General features: G+C 36.1%; 2 protein-coding genes and 1 long non-coding RNA gene across 8 annotated transcripts; all 3 read right to left on the minus strand.

Annotated features, from left to right (window-relative positions):
- Positions 1-2,564: 2,564 nt before the first annotated feature.
- LOC121779448 lies at positions 2,565-5,857 on the minus strand. Of its 6 annotated transcripts, none has more exons than XR_006045815.1 (6): positions 5,101-5,853; positions 4,371-4,478; positions 4,089-4,133; positions 3,435-3,572; positions 2,874-3,327; positions 2,565-2,751 (listed from the first exon to the last, which is right to left on the minus strand). XR_006045815.1 is itself a non-coding variant. In XM_042176773.1 (6 exons), the coding sequence occupies exons 1-5, from the start codon at positions 5,509-5,511 to the stop codon at positions 2,974-2,976; spliced, it is 1,056 nt and encodes a 351-aa protein (XP_042032707.1). In that variant the 5' UTR covers positions 5,512-5,857; the 3' UTR covers positions 2,565-2,751; positions 2,970-2,973. The 6 variants fall into 6 exon arrangements, 4 of the variants coding, with proteins under 4 accessions (XP_042032707.1, XP_042032706.1, XP_042032705.1 ...); XR_006045814.1 differs by having other exon boundaries at positions 2,565-2,755; XM_042176773.1 differs by having other exon boundaries at positions 2,970-3,327; positions 5,101-5,857.
- Positions 5,858-6,588: 731 nt separating this feature from the next.
- On the minus strand, positions 6,589-11,388 carry LOC121779447 (glycerol-3-phosphate dehydrogenase SDP6, mitochondrial-like). The gene is made up of 7 exons (XM_042176770.1): positions 10,934-11,388; positions 9,486-9,959; positions 8,674-9,005; positions 7,779-7,939; positions 7,295-7,553; positions 6,854-7,174; positions 6,589-6,768 (listed from the first exon to the last, which is right to left on the minus strand). Exons 1-6 carry the CDS (start codon positions 11,283-11,285, stop codon positions 6,875-6,877), a joined length of 1,878 nt encoding a protein of 625 aa, XP_042032704.1. The 5' UTR covers positions 11,286-11,388; the 3' UTR covers positions 6,589-6,768; positions 6,854-6,874.
- Positions 11,389-14,365: 2,977 nt separating this feature from the next.
- On the minus strand, positions 14,366-18,057 carry LOC121779449. The gene is made up of 3 exons (XR_006045816.1): positions 17,024-18,057; positions 15,605-15,667; positions 14,366-14,559 (listed from the first exon to the last, which is right to left on the minus strand). It is a non-coding gene; the product is annotated as an uncharacterized LOC121779449 (long non-coding RNA).
- Positions 18,058-18,270: the final 213 nt, after the last annotated feature.

An 18,270-nucleotide genomic window follows, 5' to 3' on the forward strand; every position in this document is an offset into this window, starting at 1 on the left:
ATCAAATCTTAGCCATTAGATTAAGAGATCTAGTGGTTGATATAATGTCATTATATTTTAAATTAAAAAAAATATTAAATAAACTTAAAGGGTATTAATGTCAATTCTCTCTCATCAAAATCATATCAAAATTTTAAATTTACGTAACTCTCTCGATTTAAATAATTTTTTTTGCAAAAAATATATCAAATTAAAGATAATTTTATAAGGATTCCAACGAAATCTCAATTGCATACGTTCCGACAATGTTCGAGTGGTGAAATTTGTTAAATTATATTTCAATTTTTGTACATGTTGATAAGCAGATTTTATCAACAAATGCAAAAAAATCTGTGTATGCAAAATCTCAATTAGTGTAAGTAAAATATCAATAAAACTGTGTTGATATTCTTATGTCATATTGTCGATATTTGTAATATACTATGTTGATGTAAAAAACACGCACGAAAATTATCATATGATAACATAATGACGATATTGCCCTTTTGTTGATATTTTATCTACTATTTATTGAAATTTGTGAGCTCTAATCTCATTCATTCATTTGAAAATCCAAGGGTGTAGATTTAATCTTAGTTTTAGATTATTTCAGTGATGTGCTAAATCTGATAATATTTCAAAATTATCATTCTTCTTCCTTTTTGCCATCATTCACTTAATTTCAATATTAGATTTAATTTTATAAAATTAAATTTTAAATTTTGATTTTTAAATATTAATAAATTTTTAAATTATAACTATTAATTCATGGACACTATCAATATTGATTAAAACTATTAATTTTTGTTATTTAATATAAAATTCAGCTGAATTGAAGAAGTACAGAAAAATAATATAATCATGATGGAAAAATAAGAGCTATTCCATTTAGCATTCTTTCGGTTGTTATAATTGCTTGTGATTAAATATTATGAAGTTGACTAAAAATTTGATACTTCTAAAAATTTTATATAGGAGTATTTTGGTTGAAATTTTCTAGTTAATTTTGATTGTTTTCAAATTAATAAACGAAAATTATATTAGTCTTACGTTAGATGCATATTTATTTAAGAATAAATCGTGTTATATGACCTATTTATGATTAAAACTAAGGCGTCGTCATACCTTATTGATTAAATATTAGACACTATCAAATATTGATTAAAACTATTAATTTTTGTTATTTAATATTTTTAATAATTAATGAAAATTTATTGATATTTAAAAATCAAAATTTAAAATTTAATAAAATTAAATTTAATATTGAAATAAAGAAACAAAGTGAAGGATGACAAAAGGGAAGAAGAATGATAATTTTGAAATAATATCAGATTTACTACATCACTGAAATAATATCAGATTTAAAATTTTAAAAGTGTAAAAAGACCAAATTGTCCAAATGCTCAAAAGGGTATTTTCGGATGAAAAAAGGCCAAAAGGATCATTTTCGAGATAAACCCTTAGTCCATGAATGTCTGGGGATATTTTTAAAGTCCAGGGACTATGGGTGAAATAAACTCATAGTTCAGAGACCATTTTTGTAGTTCACTCTTATTATATATTTCTAGATGTTGGATTATTATTTTTTTAGTATTAAACTATTTAAAATTATAAATAAACTCGGATTAAAATTACACATCGGTTTCGGTTCGGAACCAGAATCAACCAGTTCTTAACCGGCCAGTTTCAGACCGGAACCAATCGGTTCCGGTTCCGATTCTAGGATTTATGAAAATTTAAAACCGGTCAAGCGGTCCGATTAGAATCAGAACCGGCCGAATAAGCAGGCCTAATCAATTCTGTAATAATACCAAACAATGGATTTAGATTTGATCTAGAATTCAATTCCACTCAATTCAATTCCATAGAATTCCAATTCCAATTCCAATTCAATTCCAATTCCAATTCCAATTCCGTGTTCCAAACACACCCTAAATGATTTTGATTAATATTTGTGTGTTTATTTTGGTAACAAGCCGCTTTCTTTTCTTTTCTTTCTTTTTTTTCCTTATTGGCTATCACCTTCCCGACAAATCGTTTTTCATTACTATATTATTTCACTATCATTTATACTAGTTCATAATATTTGCCCAGAAATTATAGCATTGCTAAATAACTAATTTGGCAATTAGCCCTAGTTTATAGTAGTCTTAGTTTTGTGTCTATATTTTACTCTTTAATTTTTTATTTTATTTTATAAGTAATTAAATTTTAAGCTTTGTAGAAATAAGATAAAATAAAAAAAATTTAAAGAGCAGAATATCACAAATCTCAAAAATACATATATACACATAAAAAATGTACTAATATACTGCTCCATGATTTATTTTATTTTGTACTACGAGTGCCTATTATAATATTTAGTGATCTATTTGAAAACTGTTACGATAGTATTTGGTTATTAATTTGAAATGTGAAGATGTACAAAACTTTCCTTCAGAAACTAGGGGCATTTAGTTGAAAAATATTAAAATTGCACTTCATGTAAATATGTCAAAGTTGAGATTTTTTATAATTTTTTTTTCCAAAAATCACAACGTGCAAATTCAATTTCTTGGGACTCTATAATCATAGCAAAAAAAGGAGGAGGAGAATAAATACATTTATTTATCTAAGATTGTTGTTAGGTTTTGACAGGAGGAAAAAAATAAGACATTTCCTTAGTACTCCTTGAGAAGGCACCTCCAAAGGTGCATGTTGTAGAGCTTTACATTACAGTTAGTCTTTGGCTGCACCTTCATATGCTCCATAATGTTCATCTACACTTTGAATCTAACTGATCAAAAAAGAGAGAGAGAGAATGAGAAAGAGAGAGGCAATGAAGATACAATCCATTCAAAACACAACATTCAAATCTGGAAGTGAGAGACAATGAACAAACAATTCCTTCAAACCTCAACATTCAAAGTGAGGTGATATCTTCTTTAGGAGATATTGCACTAAAACCTATTTTTCAGCAAGAGATATACACGAGAAGGCGTTCGAGGTACCCTTCTAGTCAGTGAGACTTAGGTCACCGTCACTGAGGTTGATTCTTTGAATATTCAAAGGTACAGTTTTCTCCAAAACTGAGACATTGATGTTATTCCAAACATCTGACTTTGTCGGAAGCCGTGCGATTTTCTCGGCAATCGCCATATCTTCAGGGAGTACAGAACCAAACACGGTGTATCCATTTTGCCACTCTTCATGATTTGCAAGGCTGATGAAGAATTCAGGGCCGGATCCAACCCATGCCACCGAACCCCTTCTTATGGTTGAGCTGTGCTCCGATGGAATCGGGTCGAATGTGGCTTCTTGGGCTTCTAGTGTTCCTTGAATAAGAGCAAACGGAGGGCCATATGAAGCCTGACAAGTTTAAAAGTAGGAAATTTTGAAGACTCTTAACAAGAAAGCAAAGTAGTATACTTGAACTTTTTCTAAAGGTTTGTAAGAAAAAAAGGTTATAGCCTTACATCTTCTATGTGGTTTCCCTTAATATCCCAAAACTGACCCCGGCCTTCGGCTCGATAAAAATGGCAGCCTGCACAATGTCGCAGAGCCAACAACTCTAGCATGTATGCAACTGAATGTGGGGAACATTCAGGCAAAAGCTGTGAGCAAAATAGAAAAATCATCAAAAACATAAGAAGGATTTCACAAAATGAAGCATTTGAATTAGAATCAAGACTTCTGCTCAGCCATGGTGTTTGGTTGACTTTAAAATAGACTTATTTTTGTGGGAGCTTAGTGTTACAGTTTATAAGCAGTTTACTTGCTTGTTTTTCCAAACACTTCGCAACAGCTTATAAGCTCGTTCACAACTTGTAATCTCGGCCAACACTCCCTATATCAAGCTGGCTGTCCCAGTTTGCTTAACTTATCGTCTGAAGTCTGGCGTTACTCAAATCAGGCGAATGATAATATGAAAACAATTATACTTATATACGTAACTTTTATTTTCTCCGAACTCATGTAAAGCACTATGCACTATGCAGCCAGAGGAATAGCATTATGAAGCATTGAAGCTCTTCTTTTATTTATATAGTGTAATAACTTAAGCAGTTGAGGTTTTGATGAAAACAAATCTAGTTTTACTTTTACCAAATACAGAGGACATAAGATTTTACCTTGATGTGAAGGTTCCCATACTCCGTCTCCAATGCAATAATGCCCTTTTAAGAAGAAAGAGAAGCGAATTGTTAGCCCAAGGAACCATGAATCATAAACTCGTGTGGTGATAAGAAACATTAGCTGCTTTAGAAAGAATGCAGCGATGGTGAACACAAGGAATTAAACAAAATGGCGTACATTCCATACGACCAAGAATATACTGAGCTTAATAATCATTTTAAGATACACAGAATGCATATGACAATTGTTGTCAAAACCACTACATGATATTAGGCTACCGTGTATACCTCCCCTCTCCCAAAGATGAGGCCCGATGTCCACATGACTTTGTTTTCAGTATATAGCTTTTCAGGAAGCAGGACATCCTTTTGTTTCTTCAACCAGCACTAACATAAAGCAAACAGAAATAATCATGTCAATTTCATAGTTAGAAGTGTAAAAAATCATAAGCGATAAGAGCATGCTACTGTTGCACTCAGCCAGATAATCACACATACAATACTCAAATAATTCAATTACGTAAGAACAGAGTAGGTATTGTATTGATGATAATCGAACGGTTACAACTGATAGCAGAATAATAATACTAATGCAATTTGCTCAAGATCTCTAAATCTCAGCCCCATTTCACACGCTCAAATCATGCCTCTCCTATTCTCTCTTTCCCCTTTTTATTCTCATGACTTCCTTCTCTCTCCTAGCTGCATTTGATTAGGATTCCATTCTTATAAACTGACCTGGCTCAAGTCTCCTAATTTCCTATCTTACTATTAAACGCGCTACTACACTTCCTGGTGTGCTTGTCATCAATTGATAGCATGCAACAGCTACTTTCTTTCAAAAACAAACATGATTCAAAATTGCTCTAACTTCTAAGATATCCAACTGATGATCACAACAAAAGATAATTCAGATGAAACAGCAACCAATCCAAGATCTACACAGTCCAAACTATCATTCAAGAACACAAGACAATAAGCAGAACTAACAAACATGATAACTACTAACCTCACCAAATTTCTCCCCACAAGCCTCCTTATTCCCACAGAACACCCACGAATCACAGAGGCACGGCCCGTCCTTCCCCGTGCACATCGCCTTGCAAGAGTTGCAGCACTGCTCGGACGAATTGAACTTGAAATCAGTCCCCCACTTGACAGCATCACCCCACAGCTCCAAATTCGGAATCCCACTGCAACAACCCCCACCTCCACTCACCTCAGCCTCCGAATTCCCACCACCGCCGACAGAATTACCATCACCAAACCCTAAAGATCCCACCTTTGAATCACCAGACGACGAGGGGCTCATCACAGTTGCCATGAAAATGTAGACCATACAGAAAGAGACTAAACCCATCAACAGAAGCACCATAGACCCAAACCTCACTGGCTCCACTTCACTCCCCTTCCGACCCATTTGATACAGAATCAAGAAACCCACAAACCAGAAAACGATTTCTTTAATTCTTGCCGAGCATATTTCGTCACCTTTCAATCAAATTCACCCATCTCTATTAAGAGCTCTCAGTGAATGCTTCCATATGTATAGAATAATTTTTCAAGAAAGAATGCTCGATTGATCTTACTTGAATTTCGCTCTCCAACGAGCTGCGGTGGGATTTCTCTAATTTCTTTACTTTTTGGGTTTTTCCTTTGTTCGTGTTTTGTAAATCAGTTATGATTTGTCTATGAGAATATAAAATCTGAATTACTTTTAAATTAAATCAACGTATATTAGTAGTTATCTTTAACAAAGAGGTTGTTTTTAAGGATTTGGATCCCCTGCTTTGCTCAAAGGAGATAATAAAAAAATATTTTTTTTATTATTAAAAAATTATTTTGTGAGTGTGCATAGCAGTGCTGTGCACCGCAGGGGATCACCCCCTGTTTTTAAAAACAACAAAAAAGCATTGTACTATATAAATAATAGCAAGTCATAATATCATACTAATTAAATACAGTTCAGGTTGAAAACATATTGATGCATCCTTCTTATTAAGAGCGAAAACATATGTTTTGTTTCTACTCAGATATACCATAAGTTTGTTCAATAATTCTTTGCAACCATGATATAACAAATTAAATTGTAGTACTACTATTTTCTATTCATCTTTTCTTTTCGTTTCTTTTTTGAAAATGGGTTCATTTTCTATCTCGACAATGTTTTGATGATGCGCTAAACGTTTCAATCTGACTGATTTACTTACTATCTCAATAATTCATAGTAGTAAAAGACAAATTGCTTACCTTGGTGTGAAATCTTCAAAGTTGGTAAATAAAGTTGTTAAAGAATTTCTATTTTGGAATTCCCGTAGCAAATATCGAATTTTTCGTTAATTGGCAATTTGAACCACCGGCGAATGAAAATAAATAATCTCTAATTCACAATATCTCACTCCATAGTCGAGACCTCAACTTCACTTGCCTAAGGTAACTGTAACTTCAAATTGACAGCGGTAGTTCGATCATAAGCAAAAGAAATTAAAAGGATCGATTAAGAGAATGCCAAATCCTACGATTTTTATTCTTATGAATAATGGGTGGATTTTTATTTCAATCTTGTGTCTGGAGGCAAAAGTTGTAAATTAAAAATACAAATAAAATAAATATGAAAAGAAACTATGGACCTTTTTGCGTGGTGAAAATGGACCAAGTAGATTTCAAGAATGTGTACCTGTAATAAAGAAGATGAGATTATGAATTCTGATTCAACTATATATGTCATAGTTTAATAGAAGAAGTAAAGAAATCAATCCTACATATAGTAGTACTCCCTCCTATTATTTATGTTTGCCATCGTGAAATTGAGCATTTCTTGACGACTTGAAGGTCTCCAGAAATTCTTGAGCCTTTTGCAGTTCCTGATTTTGCCTTGACTTATCCCATTCGTGTTCCGAAGCCAATATCTCGATGATACGGGGCACTGCCCTCCTGGCAGCATCAGTGTCGAGAAAGGCAAGCCGAGACCTTCTGGCTATGAAGTCGACAGCTGATTCGCAATATTCATGCCGAGCACAGTATGCAACTTCAGCCTCTAGGATAGGGTACCCGTGGGCTAGTCGCTTGCCCAGGTTTTCATTCTGATGCATATGAATACTAAACTATTTAGGCATGTGTGAGTCATGTTTTAAAAGCCTCTTCGTGTTTAGAAAATTATGCAAGACATGTATGTTTGCAGGAATAATAGAGGACCAGTAAACCTGAGCGATGGCAGCTACTCGTTCAGCAAAAGTGCCATAAGCATGTGATAAATGCTTTGCAGCAGCAGTGTCCATTGCACCAGGCACAACCTTCCCACCATATGACATCTTCATGCGCACATACTGCTGAGCTAGTACGGTAAAAGAAGCGGGATCCCATCCATCGGCGCCTATAAGTTGTAGGTTATAAGTCAAGCACTTGCTCGCTGGGCTCAACTTTCCAGATCCGATAGCTACATTAACAGCATCCTCTGCCATGCTGGAATAGAGTTCAGTAAGAGATGCTGACGGAAAAATTCTAATAACTGAAGGATTAAACATAGATGCATGCCAGTCTTAAATCATTAGTGGCGGACGTCCGCCGCGGAAAAAAAAAACAAAAAAAAAACATAGATGCATGCCACTTGTTCTGATTCTAAACTTTCACCAAAAAAGTGAAAATATTGAAATGTTCAGTCACTTTATTATGCAACTATTAATTTACCTTCTATATGTAGTCCACTTTCCACCGGTAATTGTGACTAAACCAGGTAAATCTTCGCACACCACGTGATCCCTGGAAATGCTCTCAGTGCTTTTGGCTCTAGGGTCAACAGCCAATGGTCGAATGCCACTCCAAGCAGACAAGACATCCGTGCGTCTTACCTAACAATCATTCTTAAATATTACATCTCCCCTTGAAACATAATAATTGAACAATTGTAAGGCTGGCGAGAATGGAAAAATAAAAGGAGAATCACTCATGCACCTTTCACTAACCAATTCCACCCAGGTCAAAATTTCTTAAAGCTTTAAATAGGAAGATTAAAAAAAACAAAAATCGATTATTCCTTTTACCCCAAGGACTTTAATAAAGCCATGCCATACCTAAGACTCTTTAAGGATGACTGAAATGAATATCATACATTCAACTATAACAATCCAAGGATATCATCTTACAAACTAGATAATCAAGAAGCAGATTTTTAACTTGATAATCGGATCTAGCACATAGCATTGACATTAATGTCTGTGCATCAAGCAAAAGAGCGGCAAAATATGCAAACTAGCATGAGGGTGTCAAAGTCTAATGTGAAATATATTGGCGTTCTTTCCTGTCAATATATTCAGCCCCTAGATCGAACCAAAAGAAAGAAAATGATTGATTAGCCGTGAAAGAAAAAAAAATGAAGATAAATGATTTAGCAAACTAGCAACAATATCTGGAGAAGCCAAAATTGTGAAGAAGAGAAGGGTTAATTTCTGGGTAATATAAGGAAGAACTGACCTGTTGGATGATTAAAGCAAGAGATGAATGATAAACACATAAAAACCATAAAGTTCAGAAAGTAAGTTTTGATTGATTGGAATCCGCATTTAAGCATATGTGATGCACGAACCTTAACATTAAGATAATCAGAAATGGCATCCAATATGAATTCAATCTCATCCTCATGCGGCTCTGGTAGCATTGTAATAGATGTATTCGAGTCAGTAGTGCCAGCAACTGTTCTTCCCAACCATGGAAGCATGAAGATGACACGGCCATCCTTGGTCTTGGGAACAATCAAGCCCATTCCTTCTGGAGAATAGTAATCAGGAAGCACTATATGGACACCACTACTGGCGCATATCATTTGCTTTGCTTCTTTGTCTGCCATCAACCTGACAGAATCACAGAAGGGACCAGCAGCATTTACTACAACTTTGGCATATGTATCAAACTCATTGCCTGCACAGGTTGACATAGCAAAATATGAAATGCCAAATCAATTGCAGCAGAGGTCCCAAGATAAGCAAATGAAATAACAGTAAGACTTCAGATGCAGAAACAACATTAGAGTTAACATTCAGGAAACAGAGGAACAGGAATCATGGATCCCAAGGAAATAGAAAAATCAACTTTCCAGACTCTCTTTTGGATGCATATGCATCAAAACTGCAGTGGAAAATATGCTATAACTTTCTACATTGAAATTCATGCAAAGTCTGGTGCAGGTTTAAAAATAAAAGTTCAAAAAAAATATCACAACGATGTGTAAAGACCATCAAAGGCAATGAGTGCCATAGACCAAGCACAAGATGCTAAACACTTCATCTGAGAATTGATCGTGTTTTAACATGTCATCAAATAAATAACTAAAATCAAGACAATAATGAGAGAAACAATCATGAATAAATGCTAATGATTAATTGAATTTCATACACTTACCTGATAAATTATTTCTAATCCGAGCTCCTATTATACGCCCAGTACCATCATCCCTAACAAAGGATATAACTTCAGCATGATTCACTACAGCTGCTCCTGCTAAAGCAGCAGTACATGCTAATGCGACATTTAAACGTGAATCGTTCATTTGCCCATCATAATAAACAACGGTTCCTTTCAAACTCCGATCGTTCCCCTTTCTTGCTAAAGTAGGAAAGAGCTCGACAGACTCCTGAGCCGAATAGTATCTTGACAGGTGGAGTAAATGCCTGCCAGCTACCAGGTCATACATTTTCAAACCCATCCAGTAGTACACTGCCTCAAACCAGCCAAAACACGGTGTCATACAAGGTAAGGCATTGCAAAGGTGGGGGGCATTCTGAATAACTTGTTTGCGTTCCTCTAAAGCATGAAAAACTAGCTTTAACTGCCCATAATCCAAGTTAAAAACAGCTTTCTCCAAATAACGGACTCCTGAAATAAATGATGGTTTAGAACATAATATGGGTCCTCTAAAATCACAGTAGGCAACAAAGGGCGTATACAGGGAAGACCAGAATTTGAAAGATTGTCATCCAAAGTCATAACTAATGGCAATCAAGGATTTAAAAGTAAGTCATAATAACATAATGTAAAAATAACTTCAATTTGATGCCGCTGAAGCAATAAATAAATTATGGATTTATGCTTAAAATCGTCGCTAAGAAACAATTAAACAAGCAGCTTCTGTAAGAATCTTCTCATCAGGCCAATATTCCCCAATCACTTTACGAGCATTAACGAAGTGCAATAGTTAGGTAAATAAGTAGCACATTTTTAGGATAAAGCTAGATAGTCTCTTCAGCATACAATAGCTTGGTAGTTCCACAAAGAAAGTCTATTGGCTCAATTCTTAATGTAAGTGAATTCTGTATTCCACAACTCTTCCAGTTGCGTATCACATGGAAACAACTTTCACATCTCATTTACATTAAAAGCTTTTGCCTATTCCACATAGTCAAACAGTTGTTGCACTACAAAATTCTCATCAGCACCTGATAGCTATTGCTAAAGTTTTCCCAATTAAAATTGTGCTACAGCATCAACGAACTACTAATACAAAAGCATTCCACAAATTATGTGAAAAATTGAGATATTAAGTTTGTATTCAACACACAAACCATCTCTATTTGAGTACTATAAACAAGCTAAAAGAAAATGTAGTACTGCATAATTTTTTTTAGCTATATGCAATAGATTTCGGTTTTTGTTCACGTGAAAGAACGGAATAACTTCTTACTTTTAGCAGACAGTCACAGATACTCCATGACAGCTAACAAACGTGATCAATGCATCCTCGCCTCACCTCACCTCATGCGGTAACACCGTACAATTCTAACTTCCCAAGGTACAACTCAATGCAGAAAACCAGGTAAACGCAAAATTGGAAGGCAAAAAAAAACGCAGACCTCCATGGATGAGTTTGGTAGACCTCGAGGAAGTGCCGGACGCGAAATCCTCCCTCTCCACGAGGCCGACGCGAAGGCCGCGCGTGGCGGCATCCAGAGCAACGCCGCAGCCGGTCGCGCCGCCGCCGATTACGAGGATGTCGAGGGGATTAGCGGCGCTGGAGGCGATCAAGGCGGACTCCTGGACATCGCGCGACGGCACGGCGGCGTAGGGGTCCGCGATTCTCTGCTTGACATTGGTGAGACCGCGGTCGCTGGCGGCGATTGGGGGATTGCTGAGGATGGTTAAGTACGAGCCGCCAGCGACGGCGGCGAAGGCGCCGAGATGCCGGAGGCGTATGGAGGGTGCCATGAGAGGGGCAAACGCAAATTGCGATCAGAATAATGGAATTTGAGCGATCAGAGCAGAGTATGGGAAGAGGAATAAACGTATTGCATCAGTTATGGGACTGACACTCGCACACATATATATATATATATATATACTGCCTTGAAATTGCGAATCGAATATACTGACTTTATATTATTATTATAATTATAATTATAATTATTAATAATAAATAGGGAGGTGGCATAGAAATGTCATTGGATTGTCACATATAGAAAAGTATACTGTTTTTTTAATAAAATGGGTATTAAAAATAAAAACTTATAATTAAAAGTTCATAACGATGATTGTGTCAATACTCAATAGCTAGGAACCGCCGACGTGTCACACAAAGAGCTTAAATGGGAAATGCTGAGGTGTCACACAATGAGCGTAAATATATGGTATTTAAGAGGAGTTTAATAGAAATATTAGACTATGTTTAAAGTTCATAGCTTGGTCAACTCTTACCCGCTTATAAATTTATAGCATGGATAAGGGAAATGGAAATGGAAATGGAAATGGAAATGGAAATGGAAATGGAAATGAAAATGGTTAACGATATAATTAAAGATTAGTTTATGTTTACTCTTATATAATCACATCTACTTATATGATTACACTGCTTATATAATCACATCTACTAATATAATATAGTATTACTAATATAAAAGTCTTAGCTACAAAGTCCTCTTATTAAACGTGTTTTGTATTTTTATTGTATTTGAATGTGATCTAATTTGCTTGAACTTTACTATTGTGTGATTTATTATAAAATTGTAGTTAGTCAATTCATAATATGATATGCATTCATAGTATCCATGTTTGTCAGTAAGGCATGTTGAGATCCTAACAACGAGCAAATGATTTTTTTGGGCTCTAGAAATCAAAGTTTTCACAAAACTATAAAACCCAAAAAACATATATCCTTGTATATATATGGGTGGCATAAAACATTTTATCATAGTATAATGGAAAAAAAACTATTCATTTGTCGCCGGTTTGTATCCTTGGCTCTGTTCACACTCCCGATATTATTACTACTCCCTATATTTTACAAAACAAATGCTATCGAATATTGACATCTATTATCACGGAACTTTTAAAAAGTTGGATTTTTCCTACGAACTTTAAAATTAGCAAAAAGTTGGGTTTTTCCGTCCCATAATAGATTTCACACTTTCCTTTTTAGTTTGTCCCACAAAAGATGTCATATTTCCTTTTTTGGAAAAAGTTATCTCTCACTTTAATATAAATATATTATTTTCTCTTTCCACTTAAAACACAAAACAACACCTTCTAAAATCTCGTGTCAATCCCCAAGTGTGACATCTTCCTTGGGATGGAGGGAGTACAAAATATGTTTATAAAATCTGATATTTTTTTTATTATTTTTCGTTTATTTTTCAATAAATGTGTTTTTAGTGTTATGAATCGTTTTTATCAATAATGTTATTATTCACTTTCTGTGTTAGTCTAGTTCCACCAATGGTTCTTTTTGAATAAATCTTTTTAGTGAATGATGTATGGATTTATGATGGAATGGTCTTTGCTATGAAATGTTTAACATTCAAAATGAACTATCATGCTGTTGGAATGAAACTTTATTAGTCTTTGAAGTAAGCTATTTTATGTTATTAAAATCATTATTCTCTGTTAGTCTTCACAAACATTTTAGTTAATAATGTTAATATTAATTATGTGTTTGTACATAGTGATTAACTGAATTTATTTAATATTTTACCTTTTTTTTATCTCAGTGTCATATATCTCTGAATGTCCTTCCCAAATGAAGCCACATATTGGGCCGATTTTTCATACCCTGGATGATCATACCGTGTTCTATAATAAATAGACAACTATAAACATAGATCTCTAAGGGTTGGGGATCTGGTTACATGGCTATACGTTGTGTGTAGTAGAGAAGGTGAGAAGCGAGTGAATCATAAACAACCCGACACTAAACGTAGACGTTCCTCTAGATAGTATCTTTGTAAGGCTAAAGTCGCTTTTAAGTTTTGTAAAGGTATTGGTTATGTTGTTAAATAGTTTGAAGAGCGACATAATCACAATATGGTTCAATTACGTCATAAGCGGTTTATGAGACTCAATTGCAATATCGACCTAGTGCATCAGAAATTCATAGCGGATTGTGCAAGTGCAAATATTGGTCCCACGTTGATCTAAGAGCATATGTGGATGGTGCTGATGCACAAATGGTATTGAATGATATGAAGCGGAAGAAGGAGATATGTTTTTTCTTTCTCATAAAATGTTTTGTTCATCTTGTAGTAAATTTAGGGCTGGAGAAAAATACCGAAATGCCGAAATACCGGCCTTATCGTACAGAAAATATCGAATTTTCGGTACGGTATGATAACTTACTGAAATATTTCAGTAAGGTAAATGTATGAATTTTTATATACCGCAGCATACCGAAATTCGGTATATACCGTAATTTAAGGTATATACCGTAAAATATGAATACAATAATATATAAAGTATTTTATATATTTTTAAATTATAAAATTTATTGTGAAATATAATATAATATGAATAAAATATACTAGTATTTAATACCCCGTATATTATTTAAATTACTATAAAATATAAATAGTATTCTAAAAACTCAAATATTCAATTTTCATTGATATTGAAAGTAAGGTATACCGCAAAAGTATGGTATACCGAACTTTGGTACGACATACTGAAAATGAGGTACGATATCGGTATGAAAATTCTCTATACTGAAAATAAGGTATACCGAAGTTCGGTATACCGAAAATTTTGATAAGATAAAGGTACGATTTTTTCTCATACCGAATTTACGGTAAGGTATACGGTATGGTGGTTTCGGTAAGGTATACCGTACCTACCCACCCCTAAGTAAATTTCATTCATCTTAAAACCATGTTTCTACGTCCCTCAGTATAACAATTCCATAATACTTATAATCTTATTCTGTCACGACCGCACTTTCTAAGGATAGAAAGCCCGGTTGATCGCGACTAGGGGAGGATGAAAGAAGCAGGGAAGAAAGGGGAAAACTGTGGCACAACTGAAACTTGAACTGAAATAACTCGAATTTATCTATATCAGAGTGATTGATACAAAGATTGTAAACTCGACTTTTACTTTGCAGCGGAAGAGTCAAGAGTAGATGACATCATGTATGGAGACACGACGCATCCAAGTACTATTCTATCGAAGGATCTTCATCGTCTATGCTCAACACCGCCCGCCGTCATCACTGCTCAACCTGTACATTTTTAAAACATATGCAGGGGCTGAGTACTTGGTGTACTCAGTGGACACGTGCCGAAATATATTTTCATAAAAACTGATTTTGTCAAGCCACTCTTTGAGTGAACTCGGGGTTTTAGGAAAAGTCCGAGAACACTAAAACATTTTTCTTTTCCTTTTTCAAAAGCGATCTTTCGATCTATTTTCCTGGAACATATGCCATATCTGACTAACTCCTGGGGAACAGAAGCCTACTAACCTCCTAGTGAATAGAATTCACGAAACTCTTGGTGAAACGGAATGTATGTGCTCACCCCACTTACAAACCCGAATTCACTAACTCCTGGTGAAACGGAATGTATGGGCTCAACCCACTTACAAACCCGAATTCACAAAACTCCTGGTGAAACGGAATGTATGGGCTCAACCAACTTACAAACCCGAATTCACAAAACTGAAACTCCTGGTCTAGTAGAGACATCGTCCTTGCTAGTCAGTCGGATAGGCAACGTTCAAAACAAAACATGGCTTGACATCACCTTTGCAACCTTATTTTTTCTCATAAAATATTTTTGACGTAACTCATCTTTCTTTCATCAAAAGCCGCACACATAACCTTCAAAACTTCCTTTTTTTTCTCGTAAACGTATTTGGATCAAAACTCATTTCTATCGGTCAAAGCCGAACTCAAAACTTCCAAAACTTCATTTTCCTCGTAAACGTTCTCTCAACGGAACTCACTTCTATCGGTCAAAACCGAACTCAAAACTTTCAAAACTTCCATTTCCTCATAAAACACTCTTGAAACATAAACTCATTTTTCTATCGGTCAAAGCCGAACTCAAATATCAACGAAGGCTACACTTCATAAGCACCAATAAGGCAACACATAACATCATATTATAGCATCAAGCAAATAGCACTTTTCATAAAAACTGCACATCAAATAGCGAGCGGGCACTTAACATCGTATCTTAAATAGAAACACACGAAAATACTTCTCATAAAAACTTTATAGTAACTGTAAACCTTCATAAAAACATTTTAGTTCGAAAGCCCACCTCGTTTGCTTAAACTTCTTAGCTTGATTTTTCCTGACTCCGACCTTAGCTCGCGGAGATAACCTTTTTGAAAACAACACAACTTACTAACAAGACTTAAGAAAATTCTTTAACTTTTAATTAGAATTAGAATGCATGCCCTAATTAATCATGGCCCAAGAACTTAATTAGAATTCCGGCTCAAAACCAAATTAATTTCAGCCCAAGCTCCTCTGTAAATTAATTCCATCCGACCCAACTAATCTTCTCCATTTTTTGGTTTATTTTGGCCTAAGGATCAATTATTTTAGCCCAACAAATAATTCTTTGCCCAACTGTCAAATCTTCTCAGCCCAAGCATACCCATTTCCGGCCCAATATGAGAATACAAATCACAGCCCATCTTTCCTTATTCTAATCTTCCCACTCAATAATGTAACATAGGCCCAACTTGGAGTAATTAAAAACTGCAGGCCCAACTTCCTCAAATAAAATCATCCTTCCTCTTATTTAATTTTCTAAGCCCAACTTATCAATTAGATTGGCCCAAGTCAAGAGTTCAACAAAATACTCCTTTCTGTCTCTTCTTCCCCAACGCAACATTCTATCTCTCCCAAATCGTTCTTCTCTCTCAATTACTCTTTCTCCCATCAAAATCCCTAAATTGAAGACTCTCACTCAGTTAATGTGCTCCACGCCGCTGCCACTCGGCAATCTTAGCACAAGCTGGCCGGCTCGGTGGCTGCTCACAGACAAGGCTGCTATTCGCCCGTGTCCAGCCACCGCCGTCAGTTCAGAGTCGCCGCCGGTCCTTCCACCTCCGTCTGCCTCTAACTCGCTCCGTCGAGCGCTCAGGGAGGCAGCACCTCACCCGCTTCCCTTGCGGTTTCCCCCGTCGGAAACTCTGCCACCATCGCATTCTCCCATCTCCCGACGAGTTGACGTCGCCATTGTCCCTCCGTCGTCTCCGCCGAATACCCCTCTCTTAGTGAAGTCATCGGTGGAGAGCAGGCTTCGCCTCCTTCTCCCTCTTCTCTGCCGCGGCCCGTAGCCACCCCGCGGAGCTTCCGGGGTTCCGCCATCGCCGGACTGCCCTTCGGCCTAAGCTAAGTCTTCACCCCCTTTCCCCCTTCTTACTCGATTCATGTCGAGTTATGCAATATTTTGGTGATTAAGGACTTTGCCTAGTTGTGATCCAGTTTAATCTTGCTCTTTGGTTGTTATTGTGAGCTGGCAGTAGCTATGTGATTTTTAAAGTATCTATTTGTTGTTCACAGTTCACCTCTATGTTTACCTCAAGCTTGGTTTCAATGGGGTTTTAATCTATATGGTATATGTTCCATAGCTGCTACTGTTGTGAGGTTCCTATAGCCATGTTTCTACGTTCTTGGGCCTAGTATGATGTCCGAAACATAAGCAGAGGGTGTGCTAGTGTTTTACCTCTTTCTCGATGACTCCTTTGAACGCCGGACTGCCCTTAAGCTCGCCGCCACTCCCTCCTCTCTTGCTGCACTTCTTGTGATTTGTGAATTTAGAGAGGTGTGAGGAAGGAGGTGGTGGTGGGCTGGTATTTATAGCCAAAACTCCTTGGCATTTTGTGTCTAATTTGGGATAAAGATTCCTTCACTTTTGAATTTGAGCTTAAAGCTTTTATGCCTAAATTGGTGTAAGGCATTGGAGAGCTCCACTTTCTATTTTGAGCTAACAACTCACTTCTCTTTTTGAGTTGAGCTAAAAAGCCTTCTTGCCAAATTTGTGAAATTCTTGGAGGACCTACTCCTTGTATATTGTGCTTCCCATTTTTGGCTACAAGCTCATCCCCCTTTTGAGCTTTATGATTATAGGGATCATACTTAATTGATGCAAGCCTTGGGGTTGAGTTTGCTCTTTGCTCTAATGAGCTCGGTGATAAGCTCACTTTACCGAGGCCCTTTTGGTCTGATTCCCTCTTTGATGATACCTTGAAAAAAACAGATTGGCTGACTCTTACAGCTTTGATTTGGGTTCTTAGCTATCTTGTTTAGCTCATCTTGTCCCCTCCCACATTTTGGTTTGGTCTCCCCCTATTTCCCAAACTATGAGTCTATGCTAATCCCTTTTTTTGTGTAACTTGGCAGGGTCCTCAAGATGCACTTGGCTGCCACAATTGCTTGGAGCTTCATGGGGATCGAACTCCGAGAAGTATAGAGGGAAAGAAGAAGACAAGCTTTCCTTTGGTTAATGGGGCCATCGAATCTGGAGAGGATCAGAGGAGAGATTTGCTCCAAGATTAAGTGATCCGTTTACCATTTTTAGCTAGCAACATAGTCTTGGAGTTTTACATCCCTAGAGTAGCAAGGCTATAGCCCATAATTCATGGTATAATGTAGGTTGGAGTTGTCTCTTTCATATATGTGATCATGTATTAATTGTATCTCCAAGTTGTCCTTCCAACAAGAGCATTCATCTAATTGATAAATTGGCATTTCTCTTTTCAACAACTATAGTTCATAAAAATTAAATTCCTTGCACTTTAATTCCAAGTGTTTCTTCGTCCAAATTTTTTTTATACTCCAAAAATCTGTGCACGAAAACTCGGGGTGTTACATATTCATTCATTATGCATTGTAATCGTTTCATCATGTAATCACAATACTTTATCTTATAATCATCTAAAAATTGCACTCGACAATATACCAATTTTGATT

The sequence above is a fragment of the Salvia splendens genome, chromosome 19 (assembly GCF_004379255.2).
Source record: "Salvia splendens isolate huo1 chromosome 19, SspV2, whole genome shotgun sequence".
In the NCBI taxonomy this organism is placed as follows: domain Eukaryota; kingdom Viridiplantae; phylum Streptophyta; class Magnoliopsida; order Lamiales; family Lamiaceae; genus Salvia; species Salvia splendens.